The sequence below is a fragment of the Chelonoidis abingdonii genome, chromosome 19 (assembly GCF_003597395.2).
Source record: "Chelonoidis abingdonii isolate Lonesome George chromosome 19, CheloAbing_2.0, whole genome shotgun sequence".
NCBI classification, from domain to species: domain Eukaryota; kingdom Metazoa; phylum Chordata; order Testudines; family Testudinidae; genus Chelonoidis; species Chelonoidis abingdonii.
In genome coordinates, this window is record NC_133787.1 from 12,682,958 (window position 1) to 12,710,001 (window position 27,044).

Here is a 27,044-nt window from a genome sequence, read left to right on the forward strand (position 1 = left end):
TCCCCGCCCCTGCTGGCAGCCCAGAGCCCTATGAATCCCGGCCGTGGCTGGGATTTAAAGGGCTCTGGGTTCCCTGCCGCTGCAGGCAGCCCAGAGCCCTTTGATTCCCCATCGCGGGCTGCACAGTGAACCTCCACAGGCCACATGCAGCCCGCAAGCCGTATGTTGTGCAGGCCTGCACTAATCCAAATGTATGCAGTTTGCCCAATGGTACAGCAAAGCCTTAACTAGAGCAGAAAAACAGCTGTGCTCATGAAATAGCATTCTTTTCAAGTCCTAAGAAAACTGACACAGGGGATATCAGTTAAATGGTGCGTACCGGGATCAAGATCCTAATCCAATCAAATCTAATTTAAGTACAATAGCTATTTCTTTAAGAGTGTCTTACCTTTTTTTAAGGGTGGCTAATGGCCAGAGCAACAGTCCCAGAAATGTAGTGAATGCACCATATACTCAGGGCAGTCTACACAACAAACTTTTGCCGGCATAGCTATATTGGCCAGGAATGTGAAGAGATGTGATCCCTGACTGACATACCTGTGCTGGCAAAAGTTCCTAATGTAGATGCAGTTATACTGCAAAACAGTGCTTCTGTTGGTACAATTATTTTGACTTGGAATAAGCTATACTGGTAAGGACACAACTGCTATGAGCTGAGTCTACAGTCGGAGCGTTTTCCCAGTACAGTATACTGGTACAGCTATCCTGGCAAAGCGCACCTAGTGTAGAGCTGGCCTCACTATGAGTTTAAATAGAATAATGCCCTTCTTGGTAGCAATGTCAAGCAATGAATGTTACACATTTTGGTTATATGACTTCAGGAAATAAACCAGTTTAATTTAGAATACAATTTAAATGAAAGAAAATTAGCACTCTTTTATTCAGGATAGTCCTATATAGTCCAGCATGGAACTGCTGGCTTTTCTGGAATATTATTTCAAAACAGATCACAAACAACCTTACTTTTAAGATCTCATATTTTGATGCTTAATCCTCTTTTTTTGTGGCAATCACTAAAACAGTAGCTAAGAACCATAATCCAGTTACAAAGGGCATAAAAAGGGTAAAAAGCATATATCTGCATTCAGAGAAGGCAAAATAACTCATATGATTTAAGGATAAGAGAATTGAAGAGATTTATTCCATCTTGACTACATTTCTTCAAAAGGATGAAAAGTGAAGCACTGGTCATTTTAAACTGGGAGCACATCTTCTAGTGCTCCATCTACTCAAGCAGAGTTTGCAGGTTAGCAATGACTTCTTCAAGATCATATGGCAGAGGCATACTGGGATCGTCATCCTTCCAGAGGGGATGGCACTTTGGCTTTTGCTCTTCTGGCAAACTCATTGCAAGTTGGCATTGGCATCTGAAAAAAAAAAAAAGATGAACAAAGAATTACTTTTAAGAGAAGGAATGTCAAGAAACCAAACTCCCAGAAAGGTATATTCGTCCATTAAGATAAACAAAGAGGGAGAGAGAGAACAAATCTGTGGACAAAATGGGTTGTTCACTTACAGAGAAGCGGCCGTGTCTTCTGTTGTAAGCTTTGCGTTATCTAGAGGGATTTCTTAGAAGGCCAATCAGAGAGAAAATTCAGTTTGCATACCTTTTTATGGTGAATTATTTTTTCATTATTTCAGCTGTTATTTAAAACAGTGATTAAAATATTATCATGATTTAAAGTACGTGATTAAACTATTATCAGATTTAAATGTTTGTGGGTTTTCAGTGTATTACTAGACTATTGAGAAAGATTAAACTGAATTTACTGCATTAAGGTCGGGAGATAGATTAAACAATATTACAGAAGCAGGATTGGCTTTGTAGATTCGAGAGATTTACAAGTGTATAAGCCTCCTTTGTTCTGAAAAAGGCAATGTAAAAAGGGAAAATTGTATAAAGATATATGCAAATGGAAGCTAATAACAATTTCCACTGATGGATAGGTAGGCAAAACTTCAATAAAATTAAATTAAGATGTTAGTGGATGTTAGTCCCCAGAGAAAACTTTTAAATTACAGTGTTTTTTATTAAATGGATTATTCATCAATACTAGTGAAGTCTAATTATAATATGCAGCTAAATTGCAGCCCAGCACAGGAAAGTTTTATGAGTAGCAACAGTCACATCTCTTAAGATTAGTTTGTAATACAGGCTGCCACTTATTTGCATTGCATTAGAAAATTTGTAACAATTCAGTGACTTTTTTTATTTACCATTTGCTGATTAATTAACTAATGTCTGCAAAGCATTATGATGATGAAAAGTGCCAAGTACTATTACTTCATATGTACAGGAGATTAATTCATTTCTTTACAAGAAACATCAGATCACATAGATAGAAATTAACTGTTTTATCCCCAGTAAGAAATATACAAAATTATATTTTGTATGTAAAATATAAAGAGAAGTCTTTAATTATTTAAAAAATATAAAATGCAATTTATTTTCAAGTGCCTTTATACCACTCAGGTATCTTTCAGCTCTGCAAAATGAAAAAGATCAACAAATATAACTTCCTGGCCCCCTCTCGAGGACTTCTGGAAGAGAATGTTCCCAAATGAAAGATGTCTTCTTCTCTTGGGAATTATTAATGGCAGTGTAATACCCATGAGAAAACATACTTCAACTTTACACCCATGTTGGTGTGCGGTTAATTGCGGCATCCTGTGCACTCAATCCATCGTACATTATACTACAAGGACAGTATTAACACATAACATTCCAATATATCTTCAGCTCTCCACATCAGCCCCTGATAATAGCATCTGTTAACATGCACTAAGTACTATTATGTAGCACATCACTTCATAAATAATAAGATTAGCCGACCTCAGGGCCCTGAGAAGAGTAATGTGTTTAAATGTTCTCATTATTTATTTAAAACAAGAATTAAAGGAACAGAAGCTACTTGTGACAATCTTCTTAGCATAAATATTAAACTGTTTGCATTGATAAGCTGCACTGTACAGAATAACAGAGGATTTGTTTTGCAGGCTGCTTTATAACAGTTGTTAGAGCAAATGCAGTTTAGTGTATGAGTTCTGAGAGGTACTTAACTGATTGTGCCATCATGTTCTGAAGACATTTTCCAAATTATATAAAGGAACAGGAGAAAATTAATATGCAAGAGAAGCTGAAACTAATTAAAGCATAACTCTGTAAGGCTTTTAAAATCTTGCTTTATTTTCGGTCTCGGCACAAAATAACATGCTCAATTTGGTGAGTAGTATAAGATATTCCAGTATAAGCATTTCAGTCTAAAAGTGGATAAATTAAACCGTGTAGAGATTATTACAGTTGACACATCAAGAGGCTCTGCTAGTAAAGATTGCCAGGCATATTATGTGCTTTAGCAAAAGTCAATTTATTAATAACAATCACTTTAAATTCTTTGGGGGGGAACACGCATCACCTTTCAATGCCTGTGTAGCCGTAGTGTATATTCTTAACCTTCAGAGCCTCCCTATGTAATTTATTTCCTACCAACTTTTTCCTCACACTTGAATTTCGGGCATCAGTGGTCACTTTAAATATACCAATAGTTACCAAAGTTGCTGTCATTTGGCAGCCCAGGAGTGGCAGTGCAAGCTGCTCCATTGCTCCTCTAGCAGAGATAGTCTGAGAGGTCACCTCCCCACGTGGTATGCTTTGCTGAGCACATGCCTCATGACATGACAGTCATGCACTTGGGAACCTTGAGCCATATTATATTCTACATGAGGGATTGATGTCAGTGACCATCCACAAGAGTCTTCCTGATTCACAAGTCTGAGGCCAGAAGCGCAACTGAGAAGGGGAGAGAAATGGCCAGTGCCAGCATCCCAACATTTCCATGCCCTCCACACCATATCTACCCAGTCTGGGGCTCCTCTGAAAGTCATAGATGAGTGCACTCTGATCACTTCTTCTACCTGCTCCGTCCACCTATTTTAATGTCACTTTTCTAGTGAGAGAAGTTGTGAATGATAAACATACACATTATGTATATCACCGATTTTCAACAGGGTTTTTGGCCCTGGTACAGGCCCCACTGACTTATATGGGAATTACACAAGTAAAAAGGTGGCAGGATTAGGTCCTTTGAAATCACTGCTAAAGATGATGCTGCGCCCGGCAGCACTCATCATACCATAAAAAACTTGGGTGATGCTGTTATCACATGAAGTAGCATCCAAAACACTGAAATAGGCCATCTGATTATGTACCCCCTTTTTGATGTGAAAAGGAGTCAGTAGCCTTTTGGTAGTAATATTTTCAGTCCTAACTTTAACACATTTCCCCACAATTGTAAATGGTACTGTCCCAGGTCTGGTCTCTGATACTGTAACAGAGTGACAGACCTGAGCAACCTGCACAGGGGTACAGGTATCCAAAGGCATTGAACCTCTCATAAAAATATAGAGTGGAATTACTGCTAAGCCACATTAACTCCTCACAGGATATAAAAATGTCTCCTGCCAGAGGCAGGAGCAGTTAGGATCTACAACAAAGGAGGTGCTGTTGGGGAAACCCTAGGAACACTCAAACTTGGTGAGGAGTAAAAAGCTGAGGCTGAGGATTATATTGGGTGGTTGAAATTTGAGTAACCAAAAAAGGTCAACCCCTCCAAAGAGAGTAAGTTGGAAAAATATGTATTGCATGTGGCAGGCTGGGAATGTCATGGGTTCATGGATAGGATGAGTGAGACGCTGAACTAGGCAATCCCTGCTGAATGACCTCACTGCACATTAAATGACAGGGGAGGGGGCTGTTATCTGGCTCGTTCAAAAAGGTGTGCGCCCCTTTAAGGGCTAGAGAGCCAAGGAGGTGCTTTAGACTGCAGCGGCAGACCAGGTCAGCCTTGGGATGTGGATTCATCCCGCCCCTCCCCGCCAGGTGACTGGAAGAGATGGGGTTGGGGGGGGACGGGGACTATATAGGTACATGCTGGTGCAGAAAAAGCCCTCTTTTATCTAGACCAGGCAGAGCTACTGAATCTTGGATTCTTTCATATCCTGCTCACAGAAGGCTGACTGACCAACAGCTGCAGCATATTTCCAACACATCAACTTAGCGCCAAAGTGGCCCTCCAGCCCATTGGTAATAAAAATCCACCAAACAGGAAGAGGGACATTTTAAAATATAAATGACTAGTACCTATAAGCGTGTGGAAGGTGTCCACATTTCCAAAGCCTCACTTCCCCAGGCCCTCACCAATACAACCAAAACCATCCCAGTTTCAATTACAATGTCCATTTGGAAGTAGCAGTTTATTACAATTCACTGTGCACTGATCTACATTCTCATTACCTCTCTCCCACCATATTCAACTAGTTTTGATCCTGGCTATGGGCATACAATAGGAAATCTCTTTTGCTTAATATTACCAACTAATTTTTCTTTCATAACAATTCAATTAAACAATAATATACAACTTTTATAAGAGTGTTTGTTTCACTGAGATGGTGGCTAATCTCACTATGGGCAAGTACAAATTCAGTAAAACAGATATTTCCCTAGTTATCATCTAGGGTTGCACTTACATTTTGATGATCAGGATGTCAGCTACATTAGAGGACACTGATCATGATGCTAAAATTAACCACTTTAGCTAAAGTGTGTGTTAATTATGGGTATGCAAGTAGTCAATAAAAGGTTAATGCAAAAGTCAAAGGATAAATTTATTTCAGTATTGCATCATTCCACAGACTAAATGACTAACATTATACTTTGTGTTTTTAATCGATAGATTTTACAGTAATGTGCTAGCCATTGATTTTAAAAACAGTATTCTTTCTTTCCCCTAAGTTTTGCAGCAAATAAGGAATAAGTATCAATATTCTTACATACTCTTATTTCAGGCAAATACTTTTCTGTTCAAGTATGCAGACTAGGATCACATGCAGAAAAACGTGGGTGCTATGGAAGTATGTGATTAATGCAATTGCGGAATTGTGAGATATGACTCCTGGCTTCTAGTAACACGTTTATCTACCCCACAGAAGTGTAGGCACTGAGAGTGGTTCACCCTGCACAGGGTAACTAGAATGGGGAGAAGGCACAGTGAGTCTATTCCCTACCTCCCAGCCCACAGGAGGTAGCCCTAATTTGGTTGACTTTGCTCAAGAGTGCAAACAGTGGTGGGGACCAGATAGGGGTTGATATGGCAAAACGGGGGGCAAGGTGATGGCCTTGTCCCCACCACGAACCAATAAGTGCAAAAGGGGATAATTGAGGGGGACACGTACTACATCCCCGGAGGCATTATGCTTTATATGGGAGCTAATACCCCTACCCCCATCCATCATTGCCAGAGCAGTAAATATTCACTTAAACACTCCAGAGAATTGCAGAGTTATACCTGGATCCTTAATGTTGAAAAGTGCTTTAAGATGCACAGATTGAAAGCCCTATTATTAGTTATCATCTCTGTTGCTCTCTCTAGAAACACTAAAGCCACCCCTTTATCACACATAGAAATGGAAAATATTGGGCACCACAGTGTGCTCTGTCGGTGATACACTGGGCTAAAGATATTGTCTAATAAAAACATAAAACAAATAAAACATGGAGATATACCTGTCTCATAGAACTGTGCTTCTATAAAACAGTGGCACAGGTAAAAGGTCAATAAGACCGTTTTCAAGCAAAAGGACACCAAATTGCAAGGGCCTGTTTTTGAATTCAGTAAGAGCTGCAGGTGCTCAGCACCTTTGAACATCAGACTCTGAGGGCCTGAGCCACATGCTTAAGTGCAATACTAGTTGAATAAAGCCAGCTGATGATGTCTGTATAGGGCTGATTTTCAGCTCATGGCATTCACTTGTGCACATGCCAAACTGCATAGACATGTACATTTGGCCATAGTCCACAGGTATCCACAGCTGTGTATGCACTTGCACATGAGCAGGTTTTAGAACTTTTAAAGCAATTGAATTTGCAAACTTGAAGTCCAATTATTCTACTGAGTTTTCAGGATGCAAATTTCAACTCTGTGTGTGCAAAGGTGTTAGAATTTTTAAAGCAGAAGTGAATGTACATCCTTAGGAAGTTTTTCACATGCACAAGTGGAGGCTGGGTAGATGCCTAGATGAAAATATAGCATTCATATGCAATATTTGTATGTCAGTAGAATCATTAGAGATTTGCAAAGAAATGGGTTGTTATACTGAATAATTCCCCAATAAGACATGTGCATGCATCAACCTTGATTAAAATGATTTAACATTTCTAACATGTACACTGTTCTGAATAATAATGTTCTCTTTAGACAGCATGAAGATTCACAGAGATCTTACCAAGCTGGGTCCTGCCCATGCAAAGAGGTCTGCATGGCTGAACAATTGAGCCAGCACAGAGTCCAACTGAGTTCAACAGGACTCTGCACAAGCATAGGCATCTATATACACAGTTCCCCTTGCAGGATTGTGGCCTAGGTCCTGAGCCTTCAAATCTTTCCTCTCCTGAGTAATTATGACAGATGAATAGTTCCACTGACTTTTAAGATTATTCTAGTTCATTCTGAACCCACATCCTTAGCTATTTTAGCATTTTACCAGAGAATGCATTTCTCTCGAGTTATATATATTTATGGGCTCAACTCTATAGAAAAATATGAGAATAGTAATGTGAGTACAGATTACTCAGGTGATTAAACCTCAATAATTACACGCACACAAAATGCCTCTCTTGCCAGTATAATGCAGCTATTTCTGGGGTGGTAAGCATCAGGGTTGAAATCCTGGCCCTATGGAAGTCAATGGCAAAACTCCCATTGACTTCAACAGGCCCATGATTTCACCCTAAATGTTTACCAGCAAACAGCAACCCTGACAATGGCCCAAGGTAGCAAGAAAAATGTCATATCCAATGGAAGCTGCAGAGAGACTACTATAAACTAGATGTAATTATCCAAGCTGAAATTTGGCCAGGTCACTGAAATTTACATTCCTTAAAAAAATCCAGACTTTTAAAATGTCTGACAGTGATCAGTTCTTTGTCCTTGCATCTCATCTAAGTAAATCAGCTGTCACTTGCAATCACAACATGTAATCTTTTATTATTTTTATTTTAAGATGTAATAGAAAGAAAACTAACTCTGATTTGCTAAACAGACTGATTTGCTTGGTAAAGAACATGAAAAGTATTGCTTTTAAGTAAAGAATTAGCTTGGACAATGGACAATGTCCTTCATCTTTGGTCATGGATGGCGGCGTGCGATAAATTCCTTAGAAAGTATCAAAACTGTAACATCTGCCATTAAAATAAATGATCTTGTACTATATTTTCATGGTAAATCGAAAGGTGTGAGGATAAAAATGCCTGACATGATACAGTGGGGTTAGGGAAAGCTTTGTAAAGAGAAAGCATTTATCCACTTAACCAGGTGGGTGTCCATTATGACATTAACATTTTAACAAATTATGATAGGCCTAATTTTAGCCTTCCCTTCGCTCCAGGCACTTGTCTGGTCACAGTAGCTGTTAACATGTGAAAATTTACAGCCACCAATTAAGGTTTAAGGCCATCAGGTAGAATGCTGAGAACAATTTTATACCCAGGTCTATTTGTCAGCATGTCAGTTACATAACAATGGTGATGAAAGGGCTACCCTGACAGCTGAACAGTTAGGAGTTGCTGACCTCTGATCTCAGTCACATGATAGGGTCACCCGAAACTTGCATTGCTCCTACCTGACCGCATATAACAATATAGGGGTCAAATGGTTTGGAGATTATATGTATCATGTCTGAGGCAGCCCAATTATAAGCTTTAGGGAACGCAGTGTTGAATTCCATAGCTCTGTGGCATAGAGCTGTAGAAATCTGTGAAACAAAAGGTATACAATTTCAGAGGTCTAAAGTAACTTTCCTTGCTGTTCAGTAGAATGGACTTATTGTCCTCGGAGAACAACAATGAAAATAAACATTTTTGAAAAAATGGTGACTCTACCATCGGAAGAAAAATGTACTGTAGCCATTGCATTAACTATGCATTTTCTCTCAGAGAGTTTCAATCTGAGGCAATGTATCAGAGTGAAATTACTACTATGCTCTGTCAGGAAGACCTTTTAGTTGGAGATTGGCCTTAGCAGCAAGGTTTACATTTGGAACTGGAGCTGAACTTCCCTAAGTTCAGGGTTAAGGTTCAATTCTAGGCATCTGGTTCAGCATGTTTTAGAGAAAGGAGTAGGCACAACGTCTAGATATAAATCAGAACTTCAGCAAAGTTCAGGGTGCTTGGAACTGGGGTGTGAGTTCATCTCCCTTGATGCTGCTTGTGCTTTCAAGGAGGAAAGAATTGCTTCCTGATCACTATAGTTATCTCTGTAAAATACTGGCAGGCCAACCCTATACACATTGGTTACAAGATTCTGAGTAAGAGATTCACACTGAGTGCCCTATCAAACTGCTGCTTGCTGAAAAACAGTGACATAATGGAAATGTACTGAGTTAGAAGGCGTTTAGAGAAATGTAATCAGGAAAAAAGAATCATATGGCTGGATGCTATTTATTCCTTCAGAAATAACAATAGGATGTCCTGGGATGATATATTTAAATTCCATTTTTTTCAGAACTGGAATTTTGAGGCTCATTCTGAACCCACATTACCAATTTTCTTAGCATTTTACTAGTGCAGAACTTGCACTCACACCACGCTCTCTAGAGAAGAGAAAGGTGATCAATCTGTGGTGGAGACATTTTCTTTGAGGTTGGCTCTTACCCTGACAGTGCAAACTAAAACTCAAAAAAAAACAACCCTCAAACAAAATGCAAAATTTAGTCTGATTGACTTTAAGGGCCAGATTTTCAAAAGCACTCAGCTCCCAGTCAGGTTCTAAACTGAAGTGGCAAGATGGAAATTGAAGAGTGCTGAGATCTTCTGAAAATCTGGTCCTAATGTGTTCCATAGTGGTCTGGCCAACTTACATTCAGCCTGTGCTGATGCTCTTTTATATGCTGTAGCTAGTGTGTGCCCAACAGTGAGTAATAGCTCAGAGCAGGAGCAACTGCTATTTATTTATAGAGGGAAGAGACAATTGAGAAAATGAATTTGTTCCCAGGTGAGGAATTGGGAGCAGGAATGCCAGAGTTAGGGTTGGATTGAGAGCTTTCCAGTTAAGAGTTTATAATCCAAGAAGAAATGAAAGACTACATATGATCCTTCCACAGATAACTGCAGGGGTGGTAAAACATCCACCCCAAACTCTGACTTAAAAAAGCTCTAACCAAATGTGCCAGTGGTGAATTTGACTCTTACTACATTATAGAAGCTTGTAGTCCTACTCACAAAAAACCCTGAGCTTCCTGCAGGCACTCTTTCCACTGGTAATGAAGGCTCTGATGCAGCATCCTGGGGAATCACTCATGACCCAAGCATGATGACCTGAAATCAACCTGCCTTACCACTGTATGTGGTTTTGCAAAGTAAATCTGAATAAGAATCCAGCTTTTAACATTGTCCTGCAGAGAGTATTTTGCTTTCTACACAGAGGCAGGGGTGAGACAAATGAATTTGACAATAAAGAGGTTTAAGTGACAGCTGCATGAGCTTTAAAATGTCAGTGTTTCTATTATTACCCAAATTGCAAGCTTAATATTTCTCCCCCACCGTCCATCTGCTCACCTGAGAACTGGACGGTAAGCTTGAGTCCAACTACTGGGTTTTACAGAATGTCACACTGATGGAAATAGCCAGGCACACACAAGTGGTACCTGTCTTTTCTCTTCACAGAAAGAATGTTCAAGGCCCTAAAACTATATCCACTTGGTGGAACTAAGTAGAATCAATATTTTCATGCACATATATCAATGTATGTTAAAAGGAATTCACATATGTATATGCAAAGGCACTCACGTAGGATGGAGATTAATCAAATAAAATAAATTCAAAGGCTATCGGATATAGGAGCAATAACAGTAATTTTAATATTGTTAAGATTAGAATTTTTAGATGAGTTTTTATGTAACCTTTTGGAGAAAGCTTATATGGGCTTTAATCTCTGTAAGTCTGCTATTGTCATCACCACCCGTATTTAATAACCTGACTGTGGAGCAGTACTGTACTAATCAAGGCCCAGGTAACGTAATACATCTTTCCAGGTTTCTTACATTTTTATATAGAAAATTGAATTCAAAATTTATTTCTCTCCGTCTTTGTTCTAGAATATCATGCAGAGAAAAATTAGACAAATAAGAAGTTAATCTCCTCCAAATGTATGAAATAAGAGATAAAAGCATACATTCAAAATCCCATGTTGATGAACTCACACAACAAAGATAGAGAGTTTAGCCATGGGCATCAACAATTAGGCTCCCACATTTTAAAAAAAATTATGGAAAACTTGAAATTTTAAAAAAATATCACATACACAATTATTGCAGTGAAAACAGAACTGACATCCAAGTTTTTCAATAGCAGTGTTAAATAACCCTGTGCAAACATACTTCACTTCTTTTCTCACTTGCTAACATACTTAACTGGCTGTAACTTCAGAAAAGAGCAAATCGTGGACTGCAGGCTAACCTCTGAAGTGGAGAGTGAAAAATGAGACTGAAAAGCCCCTTTTCCCCAATCTTTCTCTCAACCCCAGCCAAGTGGAAAGTCCCTTCCTGGTATATGGACTTTGCAGCTTTAGGTGGATGGGCTGGAGGAAGAAAGAAGACAAAGAAACAGTATGGTTGGCTCTGTTAATGAATTTCCAAGCAGAAATCCATCAAAGAGTTCCCTCTGATCAGATTAAATCATGTCTGCCAAGCCCATAGTCCCAAATAGGATGGAGGGTGGAGGATCCTGGAGTAGTGACACTGGTGACTGCATGGAGTCATGATACCCATAGGAGACCAGATAGCCAATGGAGCAGTGCAGAGACACTTGGCTTCCACAGAGGCAGTCCTGCTTCCTCCCTGTGTCCTGAGATCTGAATGGATCTTACCAAGTCTGTGTGGTTAGTGGACAAGTCTCCTGCCAGTTCAGTTTGGGAACAAATTAGTACCCCTGAGAGGACTAGGAACAAGCACAGAGAAACTTCCCGTGGTCCCTGTTCCCCGCGTAGGAATGTCTGCATAAGGGTAGTGTGTGTGCCATGTTTGCCCGGTTATTTAATCAACAAATATGACCACTATACTACAAGGGGTTACAAATCCCCCAGAGCAACACTTCATAAACAGCACAGCATTTGCAGAAACACGATGTTTAATCCAATCTAACCTACAGTTTTCATATTGTATACGTGCAACAACTACCTGTTTCCCAGAGACTTCTGTTCCCCGTTTCTTAGAATAACATGCACGGCTGCACTGTATCCTGAATGCATGAGAATAATGTGTATGCATATTTATGCACACATCCCTCCATATGGACACTTACAAATAATACCACCACTCCAAAGGGTTCAACATTTAGAGGAAAATTTTCAACACCATAGGCAAGGATTTAGGCTTACTGTTCTCATTACAAATGACGGCTGTGCAGCAATTCTTGACTCAGAATACTGATTTGATTCCACACAACATAAAAATATCTCAACCTCAGTTCCCTCAACAGGAACCTAAAATGCTCCATTTCCCTCTCATACAGTGTACGATCTGCTGTTTTAATTCACACACAATACGTGCTTTCCTATGATTTCTCAGACAAAGAAACAAAATGTCTCCTGAGCACAGAGAGAATAAACACAGCAGACTTGTTTCCCCCAAAATTTTGATTTTATGCAGTTTTAAAATAACTATTTTCATCCTGTTTGCATTATCAGCTGGGACATTGTTCCTCCATGTTCACTGAAATGCAGATGTAATTGCTGATTTAGGGTCTTTGGAGAGATTGTACTGTATTATCCAGAATCTATGCTTTTATTAACATAAAGTTTCTAGCTCTTCTGGTTGAGAAGATAACCTGGACAGTGTAAAGTGATGCATGGCTATCTTGTTGAGTCCACAGACAGATTGACGCAATAGCAACCACGGAGCTGTGAACTTCCCCCACTTATTTTACTAGGGGGTTTGCTTGGGCCATATGCTCTCCTCTGTTGTGCAGTGTGGCAATAAATAAAAGAGAGGAAAGAGGAGTGGCAATATAACCAACAGAAAATGGAATATCAGTAGTGTGCTTCCCAGGAGGCTACAGATACTCTCCTCTGTTAACCTACGCACTACATGGCATGTTCTTCTCTTCTGGCTGAAACCCACACAAGAGTTAATGATGCTTCAAGCAGCATTTAATCTCCCCATCCATGCCTTTTAGCTCTCTTGGTAGGTGGACAACATACAAGGCTCAAGAAGCAGAGAAAATGAACTGGTAGCGTAGTTTCTAGGGAAGTACTGCAGCAGGGTGGGATTTCCATAGGATGCCCCAGGATTTACAAGGAGGGAGCCCAATTTTCCCAAGAATCCTTAGTGTTTGAAGTCTGTGCCCTTTGTCTCCTCCAGGAAGCTGCACACATGTTGCAGATTTTTGATCATTGTTTTTCCATGGGAAAGAAGCATTTAGCACTTGCAGCTTAGTTATTAGGGACTACAACCCTACATATTTGTGGGAAAGGCAAATAGAAACCCATTGTTGAATGGCAAATCCTGATTTGGTGTACATGGGAGTGAGATCAAGAGAAGATTTTTTAGACTGTGAAAGTTTCCCCCAAGGGGACTGATAAAAACCCCACTGTTTCACACACTTAAACTAGACTGGGCAAAACAGTAGAAAAATGTTCTCTGACTCTTTAACCACCAAGTTTTAAGATTCTTTCAGACCCAAACCCTCCGCTGCTGTCCTCTCAGGTTCCTGAAACAATCCCTGACCTGCCCCACCACTTCTGTTAGTAGTACCTCCAAATGTCCCATTTCACTAGCATCAGTTCTCATGTGAAACCCCCCTCTCAAACCCATCCCCCCAAAAAACCCAACCCCTAAATCACTTCCCCCCACTATTACCATCATTAACTCCTATCACTGTGCTGCTCCCACCAACTTTGGTCCATCTGAATGAAACGGGATCTCTATTGACTGTGACAAAACCTGGTTAGTCAAAGAGTGAGGTCAATGTACCAAAGAAACGGTGACAGGCTGACTAAAGCCCTGTCTGCAGTGTGAAAATCTTATGTTTTGAGGTACACCATAGTGCTTGAAATTTGAAAAAATGGTTTGATCTTGCAGTGTAGAAAGAACTAAGTCACATTTTCCAACATATTCCTGAAGCGTGCTCGAGCCTTGGAATCCATACCTCGGGGAACACAATTAAAACAGGGTTCGGTCCTATTTACACTACAAGACTATGCTGTTGTAGACACTGAATCCCACAGTAGGGGGGAAAATTTATAACAAAGATTAGGCCTGTGCCCCACAAGTGCAACACAATGCTAAGATCGAAAAGCATCGTTATTAAAAAGTAATCTAGGTCATAACAAGGTGAAAGGGAAGCAGGAAAGGGCAGATTCTGGGGAAAGTGGGAAATAAAAGGACCAAGAGCCACAAAAGGAGAGAGATATTTATTTTTTTTTAGTCAAATACACTCCTACAGTATCCAAACAGGTATTTTAATATTCCCTGAACCTCTACATGTCTATTTCTCTATCCATCCATATTTTATGGATAAAGCACTTAGAAATGTACTGTAAGGAACACTCCTGCACTGGCAGGAGGGGAATGCGCTAGATTATCTAACAGGTCTTTTCCTAACATCTCTGATTGAATGTTCATGCTGGTACAAATAAAAATTGCATAACACCAATGAAATGCTGGAAAACAGTCTACTAGGGATTCGAAATCCTGAAAATACAGCTTTACCATTGCAATCACTATCAACAAGCGTCCCTGATTATCAGTGGTCATGCAGGAGATGAAGAGCAATTGCTCATTTGTCATAAAATAATCAATGAGAGAAATGGGACGCAGAGGAACATCTTTCAATTGCCATTTCCCAGTTGCACCCACGACTATGACTTGCTGAGCAGTTCTATTTGTACTGAGACAAATGTCAAAATGCTCAGCTCTCAGAGAAAGGGGGAAGGGGAGTTATATGTCTTTTCCTATAAATAGCTGCAATATATTCTAAAACATTCAAGGAGTGTGTGTGTGCGCGCGCACGCGCACACACATATTCCTGTTTTTGCTGAAGAACTTTATTTCAATATAGCAGAAACAGCAAAGATGATTTGTCTGGGCGAGGTTCCAATGAACTAGTGTTATGAATTGTATATAATGCATATAGGTTTGGTTCAATGTTTTATAAATGGTGCAGTCATAACTTAGAGTTTCTGCTACTTTCTGTGTTGACCAAATTCTAACAATAGGCGTTTTCATCCCTATCAGTAACTGTGGTAGGTATCAAATTGTCTACTCTTAGGTTCTCTGTAATTATCTTTTTGCATTCCAGTATGAAATCTTCCAAAGCAATATACAGAGAGAAATCTAATAACCACTTCTACTCCAGTGTAATAAAACACTATCCCAATCCATATACAGAGTCAAAGGATCACATTCTGAACTCTGTTAGACTAGCACAAACCAGGAGTAATTCCAGAGTAAAAGTAGTTTGAGAACAGAATCAGATCCCAAAAGATTACAGTTAAAAACATTTTTAAATATTTTATTTTAATCCTACTAAAACTCCAGTGTGGACTGGAGAATTTGAATAAGAGATTATCAGATGAGAACAAATTTTCTTGTCTGGGTCCTGATCACATCCATCTTATTTAAAGAATAAGAATAAAACTGATAAGATGAATTACATGCATCTATCTGACCCTGCACTTCTTGCACAAACAAAACTCCCATTGAAGTCTATACGGAATGCAGAATCCAACTCTAGAGTGCACAAGTCAAAGTCATTAATTTTGTGCACCAACCACGACTGAGCCACCACGGACTGCAGAACTCACCTGCCAAATGCTTCCAACAGATAAAATGTGTAGTGGCTAGTATAGTAAATTTTCCATATTTATTTTCTATAGAGCAAAGGATCTTTATGACCACAATGCCAGTACTGCTCCCACAGAACAGGGCTTTAGATTTTTTGGTGGTGCCAAACCATATGCTTTATACAATACGATATACAGTACTGACTTTGAGCCATCTCACTAGTGATGCCTTTGATGCTTTGTTCTCTTTTACTTTAAGATGGAAAAGAACAAATAATTCTGAGATCTTTCCTTACTCTTGAGTCTTTCTGATGTCTATCTTCAGAACTCTTCGAACATCCAATTTATGTCAGTCTTTCTCTTTCTTATGCTGCGGATTCGAAAAGAACGAAGGTAATATAATATCCTGAGATCTATGGAAGATTGCAATTGCCTTCAGAGTAAACTTCAGGTGTTTTTCTTAAAATTACCTTGCCTGAATGGAAACTACTAAATTGCTTTTCAATAGATAATGCACCAGGTCTTGAAATTCCTTCTTGATAAAGTTATTGCCACAGGGGAATATTTTAATGATAATAAAGTAGGTGGTGACGCTACCTTAAGAAGTAGTTCAAAATGGGTATTTTGTGGGCATTTGCAAGGTACAATTCAAATTAACCAGCAAGCACTTGTGAATTTTCTGTGGAGTAATCATTCACTGTGACTCGCTTAAGAAACCAACTTTGACAATGCTGAAAACACAGGCATTTGCTGAGCATACTGACCTGTAATGCTATTGTGGCATAAGTCTGTCATCTAAGATGTCCTTTTAGACCATCATGTAGAAATTCTAAAATTTGACTTCTATTAGCGAATTTAGAACCTGATTCAGCAGTCCATCAGAATTCAGCAAAGCTCTTCACCATGTGCTTACGTTCCACTAACTTCAGCAATCCTTCAGAATGTGATTAAAGTTAAGCATATGCTTCTGTACTTTGCTGAGTAGGATGGACTTAAGTAAGTGCTTAAACAATTTGCTGAATTGGGGCCTTAGGGATGATCTAATTATACCAGAGTCTGAACCCTAGCCATACATGCATACCTGTTTAGTTGAGACTTTTCTTATGATAGCAGTATTTTCTATTCTATTCAATATATAAGTTTTTATACTGTGCACATCATCATAGGATCTGAACACCTGCCAGTAGTGCATTAAGTGATGTGACAAACATTTGTCACATGTTGCTTAAAGTAATGCTTGGATGGACTTATCTAGAATCTACCAATGACACTATGAGTAGCCATGCATAGTGACTTTGCTCAGTAGTCACTGTGTCAGGTGTAAACTGTATGGATCTTTGTGTAACATTACACACTTAAAAAAAAAAAAAAAAAAGCCTTTCCTGTTAGACAGATGAAGCCAGATGAGTATGGCTAACTAAAAGGTTTAAATACCAAGACCTGTTTGATCAATAAGTGAGTCCATCCTTCCAGGGCTGCCCAGAGGATTCAGGGGGCCTGTGGTCTTCGGCGGCGGGGGGTCCCTGCTTCGGCAGTAATTCAGCAGGGGGGGGGGGGGTCCTTCCGCCGAAGTGCCCCGAAGACCCACAGTGGGGCCCCCCATCACCGAATTACTGCAGAAGACCCGGCACTTAGGCAGCGGGTCCCATTTTAGCGGTAATTCAGCGGCGAGAGGCCCCGCCGTGGGTCTTGGGGCACTTCAGCAGTGGGTCCCGGAGTAGAAAGACCCCCCAACGCACACCGCTGCTGAAGACCCGGAGCGCAAGAAGCTCCGGGGGCCTGTGCCCTGCAAGAGTTTTTGGGGACCCTCAGAGAGAGTGAAGGACCCCGCTCCAGGGCCCCCGAAAAACTCTTGTCGGGGCCCCTGCAGGCCTGGGGCAAATTGCCCCACTTGTGCCCCCACCCCGGGCAGTCCTGCATCCTTCCAGAGTTTCTGTGGAACAGATACAATAAAGGATTTTTGCCATCTCTCTGACAATGGGTCCTCTGTTGTGACTCCCTTGCTTCCATGACTGCAAAAGAACAGTTGCTGGAGCCTGATGAAAACAGGGTAGTCTTGGCCCTCCAAATATTTTGGTTTTTTTATTTGAATGTTATTTGTCAAAATCCAATTTTCCTGGTTTCTTGTTTGCCAGCTGAGCCACATTAGTGACCTCTTTGCATGAATTGCTGATGAATATTTTCCTCTTCCCATTCCACAAGAGTCATTATTTCCTTGTGCAGGCCAGCAGATCTAATTCTTCCCATTTCTCTTCCTAAAGGAAATTGCTATAATACTGTCCTGAACTATGAGTTCATCTCAGTCTTTGTTTAAATGAAATTACTGCTAATCCAGCTGTTCTTAATTCCAGGAAATTCAAACAAATTTTGCTTTCTGATAGTGTCTACATACCATAGGTATATCATCCAATATCTTGTGCCACAATCTCTCATTTTGTTTCTAGTAGCAAACATTATTTCATTTTTTCATGAGATTACAAGTTTGGTTGGAAGATAACTGCATAGCTGTAATATACCTAGATTTCTGTAAGGCTATTTTGGAAGTCTTCATACTGCACAGCATTCAGATTAAAAAAATAGCACTATACCATATCAACAGTACACACAGTAAAGTGATCGAGAACTGGCGTATTGACAGATCTCACAAAGAAGTTGTCAGTGGGGAATCACCATCAAATGGAGTTTTTCTAATAGGATTCCGCAGGGTTCAGTATTAGGCCTCATGTTATTCAACATTTTCATTAATGATCCTGAGGTAAATATAAAATTGCTGCTTATAAACTTCGCAGATTACACAAAGATTACATAAATACCAAGGAAGGCAGAGCAGTCATACAGAGTGATCTGGATCGCCTGGTAACCTGGACCAATTCAAACAAAATGTGTCTTAATACAGTCAAATACAGAGTTATACACCTAGGAGCGAGAAATGCAAGTCATACCTATAAAATGGGGCACTGTATCCTGGAGCACTGAAAGAATTATGAAATAATCTTGGGGTTACGGTGGACTAGCAACTGAACATGAGCCACCAGTGTAATGTCGTGGCGAAAAGAATGAATGTGATTCTTGGACGTATAAACAGAGGAAAAAGGAAGGAATTTTACATCTGTATATGGCATTGGCGAGACCAATACTGGAATTCTGCACACAGTTCTGTTGTCCTCCTTTTTAAAAGGATATTGAAAAATTGGAGTGGGTGCAGAAAATAATTCATTCAAAAATGATTCATGAGCTGAAGAAGATGCCCTACAATGTGAGACATAAAGAGGTCAATATGGTTAGCTTATCAAAAACAAGACTGAGAGATGACTTAATTACCGTGCATAAATACTAGGGCTGTTGATTAATCACTGTTAACTCACGCAATTAACTCAAAAAATTAATCACGATGAAAAAAATTAATTGTGATTAATTACACTGTTAAACAATAAAATACCAATTGAAATTTATTAAATATTTTTGGATGTTTTTCTACATTTTAAAATATATTGATTGCTATTAGAACACAGGATACAAAGTGTACAGTGATCACGTTATATTATTTTTGATTACAAATATTTGCACTGTAAAAATGATAAAAGAAATAGTATTTTTCAATTCACCGCATGCAAAAGTACTGTAGTGCAAACTCTTTATTGTGAAAATGCAACTTACAAATGTAATTTTTTTGTTACATAACTGCACTCAAAAACAAAACAATGTAAAACTTCAGAGCCTACAAGTCCACTCAGTCCTACTTCTTGTTCAGCCAATTGCTAAGATAAACAAGTTTGTTTACATTTACGGGAGAGACTGCTGCCTGCTTCTTATTTACAATATCACCTGAAATTGAGAACAGGCATTCGCATGGCACTTTTGTAGCCGGCATTGCAAGGTATTTATGTGCCAAATATACTAAACATTCATATATCCCTTCATGCTTTAGCCACCATTCCAGAGGACGTGCTTCCATGCTGATGATGCTCATTAAAAAAAATCACAATGCATTTATTAAATTTGTGACTGAGCTCCTTGGAGGAAAATTGTGTGTCTCCTGTTCTGTTTTACCCACATTATGCCACATACAGAGTTGAAAGTAAGCTGGTATGGTCCGGTATGGTGTACCTGCAAGAGCCGGCACACAGCCAACATACTAGCAGGGGGCAGCTTTCCCAGGCCGACAATTTAAAAGGGCCCTGGGCTCCCAGCAATGGCTGGAGCCCCTGGAGCCCAGCAGTGGCCACATAGCCACCAGAGCCCCACTGCTGGAGCTCTGGGGTAGCGGCAATGGCGGGGAGCCCCAGGATTCCAGCAATGATTTAAATGGCCAGAGGATCTGGCCGCTGCTGGAAACCCCAGGTCCTTTAAATCACAGCCAAAGCCCCAGAGTTCCCAGCCACTACTACTGCTACCGCGATTAAAAGGGCCCAGGGCTCTGGCTGTGGTAGCAGTGGCCAGGAACGCCTGGCCCTTTAAATCACTGCTGGTGCCCTGGGGTAGTGGCAGCAGCCAGGAGCCCTCAGGCTCCAGCAGTGATTTAAAGAGCCCAGGGATTTAAAGGCCCCGCCCCTTCCACCTGACACCCCGCCCACCTTGCTCAGGACCCTGGCCCTGCATACTGGTAAGTCCCTTAAGTTACTTTCACCCCTGCCATATATTTCATGTTATAGCAGTCTCAGATGATGACCCAGCACTTGTTCATTTTAAGAACGCTTTCACAGCAGATTTGACAAAACTCAAAGGTACTAATGTGAGATTTCTAAAAATAGCCACAGCACTCGACCCAAGGTTTAAGAATCTGAAGTGCCATCCAAAATCAGAGAGGGATGAGGTGTGGAGCACGCTCTCAGAAATCTTAAAAAAGCATCACTCAGATGCGGAAACTACAGAACCTGAACCACCACAAAAAATCAACCTTCTGCTGGAGGCATCTGACTCAGATGATGAAAATGAGCACGTGTCAGTCTGTTCTGCTTTGGATTGTTATTGAGCAGAACCCATCCTCAGCATGGACGCATGTTTTCTGGGATGGTGGTTGAAGCATGAAGGGACATATGAATCTTTAGCACATCTGGCACTTTCAGGTGACATTGTAAACAAGAAGCAAGAAGCATTATCTCCTGTAAATGTAAACAAACTTGTTTATCTGGGCAATTGCCTGAAGTAGGACTGAGTGGACTTGAAGGCTGTAAAGTTTTACATTGTTTTATTTTTGAAAGATTTATATTTTGTACATAATTCTAAATTTGTAAGTTCAACTTTCATGATAAAGAGATTGCACTACAGTACTTGTATTAGATGAATTGAAAAAAACAATTTCTTCTCTTTTTTACTCTGCAAATATTTGTAATAAAAATAAATCTAAAGTGAGCACTGTACACTTTGTATTCTGTGTTGTAACTGAAATCAATATATTTGAAAATGTAGAAAACATCCAAAAATATTTAAATAAATGGTATTCTATTATTGTTCAGCAATGCAATTAATCGCGATTAATTTTTTTAATCGCTCGACAGTCCTAATAAATACCTTCACAGGGAGAAAACACAAGGTATGAAAGAGCTCTTTATTCCAGCAGAAAAACACATAACAAGAACTAGTGGCTAGAAGTTGTAGCCAGACAAATTCAAATTATAAATTAGATACAATTTTTTTTTTAAACAGAGAAGGTGCTTAACTACTTGAAAAAACTACCAAAGGAGCTGATGGATTCTCTATCTTTTGATGTCTACAAATTAAGACTGAATGCCTTTCCTGAAGAAGTGCTTTATGCTTCAAACAAACACAAGGTATCATGCTCAGTCAGACTGGATGATCAAATGGTCCCTTCTGGCCCAAACTCCATGAAACTTTACCACAGAATTTAAGTATCAGAGGGGTAGCCGTGTTAGTCTGGATCTGTAAAAAGCAACAAGGAGTCCTGTAGCACCTTATAGACTAACAGATGTATTGGAGCATAAGCTTTCGTGAGTGAATACATCTGACGAAGTGGGTATTCACCCACAAAAGCTTATGCTCCAATACATCTGTTAGTCTATAAGGTGCCATAGGACTCTTTGTTGCTTTTCTCAGAATTTAACTAACTGCTGAAAATTCTTTGCAGTGTAGCTCTGTGCAAAATGGTGCACGATAGCTGATATAGATATTCCAACAGAATGGAAGAGGATTTCTAGTATGATAGCCCCAAGAAAGGCATTTTGGTATTTGAACCCCATAACAGTGTGGAGAGGAAGACCCTAAAGTGCTGACTGCAGACTATTGAGAATATCTAATTGCAACGCTGGATCTATTAACAGAACATACAGGCCACATTCTTCTTTCTCTCATACATGTCACACACTGGCATAATTCAACTGACTTCACAGGTCAGGGGAATCAGGCCAGAAGAGTTTAGCTGATAATCAAGCAATAATAAAGTTAAAGAAAAAAATAAAAAATATATTAAAATTACCCTTGATTTTCTATGTAAGTTTACAAAGACGCTCTCCAGGGGAAAGCTTAGTTATGGAATGTACCTTTCTTCTCATGTACACTGTTCCTCTTAAAGCATTCTGTAACCACTAAAACTAAGTAGGTCATACTGAATCAAAGGCCATCATCTGCCTGTTCAAAATGTTATTATGGAGGAATCAGTAAAAAGGAGCAGTATTACAAGTCACCTTTTCAGCTCTCACAAACAAAATTATTAATGGGGAGAGTCAGCTCCTTCCAATGCATTAAAGGACCAAGGTCATCTGGGAAACCACTTGGCCTCATCGCTTACCCAGCTTGATTAGCTGGAATAACTTCTGCCCTTGCAAAAGTAGTGATGGAAAGTCAGGATTCTCAGCAGACTTCTAAGTTGGTGTTCACACTTTTGAGATTAACAGTTCCGTAGGCTAAAGTGCCTAGGAATTAACTCAAATATTTAGGGTCTATTAAAGCTTCTCCGCAATGCTCATTATTAGGTTATCATTGGGATGACCAGATTCATAATCTGCCTACTAAAACATGCCTCTTTAAAAAAATGAATATTTCTATAAATCCAAAGTTCTATAAAGACCGACAACAATTCATGCAGAACAAAACTTTGGAACTGTAAACTTTTGATTGTATTGTTCCATTTATTTATACAATCAAGGGACAAGAATATGACTTTAGGTAAAGCACATTTCGGAAATAACATGTAACTATAATGTCAGGCCCATTTAATCTTTCTCAAACTAAAAAACAGGCTTTCAATACATAAGGAGATCATGGTCCTTTAGTGTATTCTGAATTGAATCAATCAATCATGTTATCTACCCTAACGTGCCTCTAGCTTGACCTTCTATAATGCACATGGAACCCACCCCCATATATGCAGATAGTTTACTTTTTAAAATTAAACATGGGGAAAGATCTGTGGCATTATGTTATATCTTTGTGATTTTTAAATTAACAGTCCCATAAAATTAGAAACCATTTACTGCTCTAGCCACACATAACATTGTACTAACCTGCCATTTGAGGGGATTTCATAATAAAAGTAAATAAATACCGATAATACAGAGAGATATTACGTACAGAAGGAAAATTCTCCCCACAAACTAGCCGCACTTTTTTTTAGCATAGAAATATTTGCTATCACGTTATATTTGTTACATCTAAGTTATTCTGAATATGTGTTGAATAATGGGTTTGTTTTTTTGCATCTGTCATGTTCCCTCTACAGAGAATTTGTCAGTCCTTACAGAAGCTATGCGAAAAACAATTTCCTTTTAATAATTATATCCTATGTTGATGATGTTATCAAAATACTACAGTCTTTTCAGTAGAATGGCATAACGATGTACACATTAAGTAAAACAGTGCATTCTACTGGGCGATTTATAATTTTAAAACTGGCAGTATAAAAGAAGGCAGCATTGTGCAGTGGTCTGAGTACAGTGGCAAATTCAGGAGCTTTGGTTTCTAGTCCCGGCTCTACCACTGACGTGTGACCGGGAAACATATCCCCTGAAGCTTCTCAGTGCCCCATTTCCCCCATCTTATAAAGCAGAAACCACAATCTTGCATTAGAGAGATGTTGAGAAGAAAAATTAATTAGGCTTAACTTTTCAAAAGTGTCCACTAATTTTAGTTGTGTCCATTTTTTGTACACCCAACGGGCTACAGGCACTCAGCACCTCTGAGAGATATCTCATTTGGGCACCCAAACCTCAAAACACCCACAATTAGTGTGGATCTTTGAAGTTTGTAAAGCACTTTGAAAGAAACTGTAGTAGTGTCAAGTATTACAAATAATTTATTATAAAATCATTTTATTCATAATTCTAGAAAAAATACTTCATTAAGGAAGTATTGAGGGAAAGATAAAAAAGGCATTTTTAATTTTAGCAGCATTATAACAATTGTTATTAAGCTTATCAGAATACAAAGATCTCTAGTCATCTGTGGGCAAATACAGCAAATAATGTAAGAAAAGAATTAGCATAATTAAAGTTAAAATTTAACCTAAGAATACTGGGTTTGCTTCTCCTTTCTGAGACTAGTGTAAACCAGGAGTAAACTTATTAAATTAAAAGAAGAATTAGATTCCATTCATTAGTTATAAATATTGCATTTTATGGTCAAATATAGTGCTAATAACCAGGGGCAGCTCCAGGGACCAGCACGCCAAGCGCGTGCCTGGGGCAGCAAGCCATGGGGGGCGCTCTGCCGGTCGCCGCAAGGGCGGCAGGCAGGTTGCCTTCGGCGGCATGCCTGCAGAGGGTCCGCTGGTCCTGCGGCTTCGGCAGACTTCCCACAAGTGTGCCGCCGAATCCACGGGACCAGGGACCTCCTGCAGGCAAGCTGCCGAAGGCAGCCTGCCTGCCGTGCTTGGAGCAAAATACCTAGAGCTGCCTCTGCTAATAACATAGACTAGTTAGATAAGGATTTGGATAATGAAACATAGTTAGATCCATTTTTTCTTTTGCATATCTAGATTAGTAAATAGACTTTGATCCTTCAAAGACATATATATATATGCTTAACTTCATGTACTGTGTGTTGTCCTTTTGAATGTCTCAAAGTACACATCCATCACTAATCTAAATAGGGAAAGTTCCTTACTTATTTTCTGGCTACGATGATTCAGTGTTTTGATCTTTATTCTAAATATGTACGATATGGAACTGAGGTAACATAACCAATTGTCTTTAATGAGAACACCCATGATTACTTTAATAATTTGTAACTCTGTTTCTAAGACAACGTGATCTTGCATTTTTTCTATCACTTTTCATTTGTTTTCAATTGAGAAATGTTTAAAGATTCCTTCAGATGCATCAAACTCAGGTTCAAGATTTTAGATGTCTAAAAGATATATTCCAATGAAACATCAGATGGTGCAGTAAAGATTGATTTTTCTGGATTTACATGATTTATCTGCAAGTCGATCTGCTTCTACTGCAACAGTGTTATTTAGGTAGTATCTGAACACTTTACAATCATTAATGGATTTTATCCTCACAACACCCCTGTGAGTCGGAGCAGCATCATTCCCATGATAAATTACATAACTAGTCCAGTGTCACACATGATAACTGAGGCTAAGCCAAGAACTGAACCAGGTCTTCTGACGCCTAGCACAATACCATCTTCTGGACCATTCTTCCTCCCCACTAACCTTCTTTCTGTGCTACTGTGGGAATAACAGACCATCTATTGTCAAATCATTATCCAACACCATTAGTACAGGCTGAAGGGGAAATGGAAGCAAGAGAGGAAATAAGGGCAAACACGTAAGAAAAAAGTCCTGTACCATTGCTTTATCCCCTAGAACATCCTACCTACTCACAGCTGTCATGGAATTGAAGCATAAACTTTGAAATGCCAAAGTTTCATTTTAATCTCTACAGATCCCTTGGGTGTAAAAGATCAGCTGTGAGTTTTCATTCCTTGACTCATTGGCAAGTCATTTGGGAGATATTTTTAGGAACAAGATGATGCATACAGTACCTCCTGAAACTCAGTAAATGCAATGTAGTAGAGATACTAAACTAACTAGAAATAATTCATTTAAAATTCCTAACATGGGTTGCACTGTCACTTATACCTTTTCAAACATACAAATTACTTAGGAGTATGGGAACTCAATCTACCACTCCCAGGTTGCTGAATCAGTGTGCAGGAAATTGGCATACCTGCCCAGGATGGACAGTCAATTTTGCCCTCTCTAAATTTCAGGATATAAGAGGGAGTAATAGGTTTCCAGGGCCACTAATTTTTAGACGTTATTTTTAGTGAAAGCATCGCACTGCTTAGGAAGTCGATAGAATCCTCAGTTCTTTAGAGACCAGATTCTGCAAGGTGCTGAGCACTTCATTCTCATGGATATAAACGGGAGCTGAGGTCTCTCAGCATCTCACTGGATTAAATGAATGAATGACAGCTACAGCTGATATTTTTAAGTGATGTTCACTCTAAAGTATCATACAGAGAAATAGTTTTCATGTTAAAATACTTTTAAAAATATTAAATGCTGTTTAATATTTGGCATTATACTTATATTTGTTATGGAAAATGTATCAAATTCCCTTATTTAAAATATATTTCTAAAGCATTGTCAAAGCCGTGAAACACATTGGAGAGCGTGGTTACACTTGATAGCAGGGCCGCCCAGGGTGGGGGGGGGCAAGTGGGGAAATTTGCCCCAGGCCCTGGGCCCCAAACGGGCTTCCATGAGAGTTTTTCGGGGCCCCTGGAGTGGGGTCCTTCAGTCGCTCTGGGGGCCCCGGAAAACTCTCGTGGGGCCTGGGACCCTGGAGCTTCTTCCACTACGGGTCTTTGGCGGCAGGAGGTCCTTCCGCTCCGGGACCCAGCGCCGAAGTGCCGGGTCTTCAGGGCACTTCAGTGACGGGTCCCTGAGTGGAAGGACCCCCTGCTTCCAAATTACTGCCGCAGCAGGGGCCTCCCGCCGCCAAAGACCCCAGGCCCCCTGAATCCTCTGGGTGGCCCTGCTTGATAGCCACACTTCTTGGATAGTTAAAGACATAAGGCTTGATATTCCATTCTCTCACGCCAGTTTTACACTAGCGTAACTTAGGCCTGGTCTACACTACGTGTTTAAATCAATTTAAACAGCGTTAAATCGATTTAATGCTGTACCCGTCCACACTGCAACACTCTTTATATCAATATAAAGAGCACTTTATATCGATTTTTGTACTCCTCCCAGACGAGAGGAGTAGCGCTAAAATCGATATAAACATATCGGATTAGGGT

At 39.7% G+C, this 27,044-nt stretch overlaps 1 protein-coding gene across 2 annotated transcripts in view; it reads right to left on the reverse strand.

Annotated features, from left to right (window-relative positions):
* Positions 1–1,111: 1,111 nt before the first annotated feature.
* Positions 1,112–27,044, reverse strand: part of FTO (FTO alpha-ketoglutarate dependent dioxygenase) — a 343,733-nt gene continuing 317,800 nt past the window's right edge. The window contains exon 8 of one of the 2 annotated variants that reach the window (XM_075073784.1): positions 1,112–1,367. In XM_075073784.1, coding sequence (XP_074929885.1) covers positions 1,226–1,367 — 142 coding nt within the window. In that variant the 3' untranslated portion in view covers positions 1,112–1,225. The remainder of the gene's footprint in view (positions 1,368–27,044) is intronic. The other variant, XM_075073785.1, reaches the window with a different exon arrangement.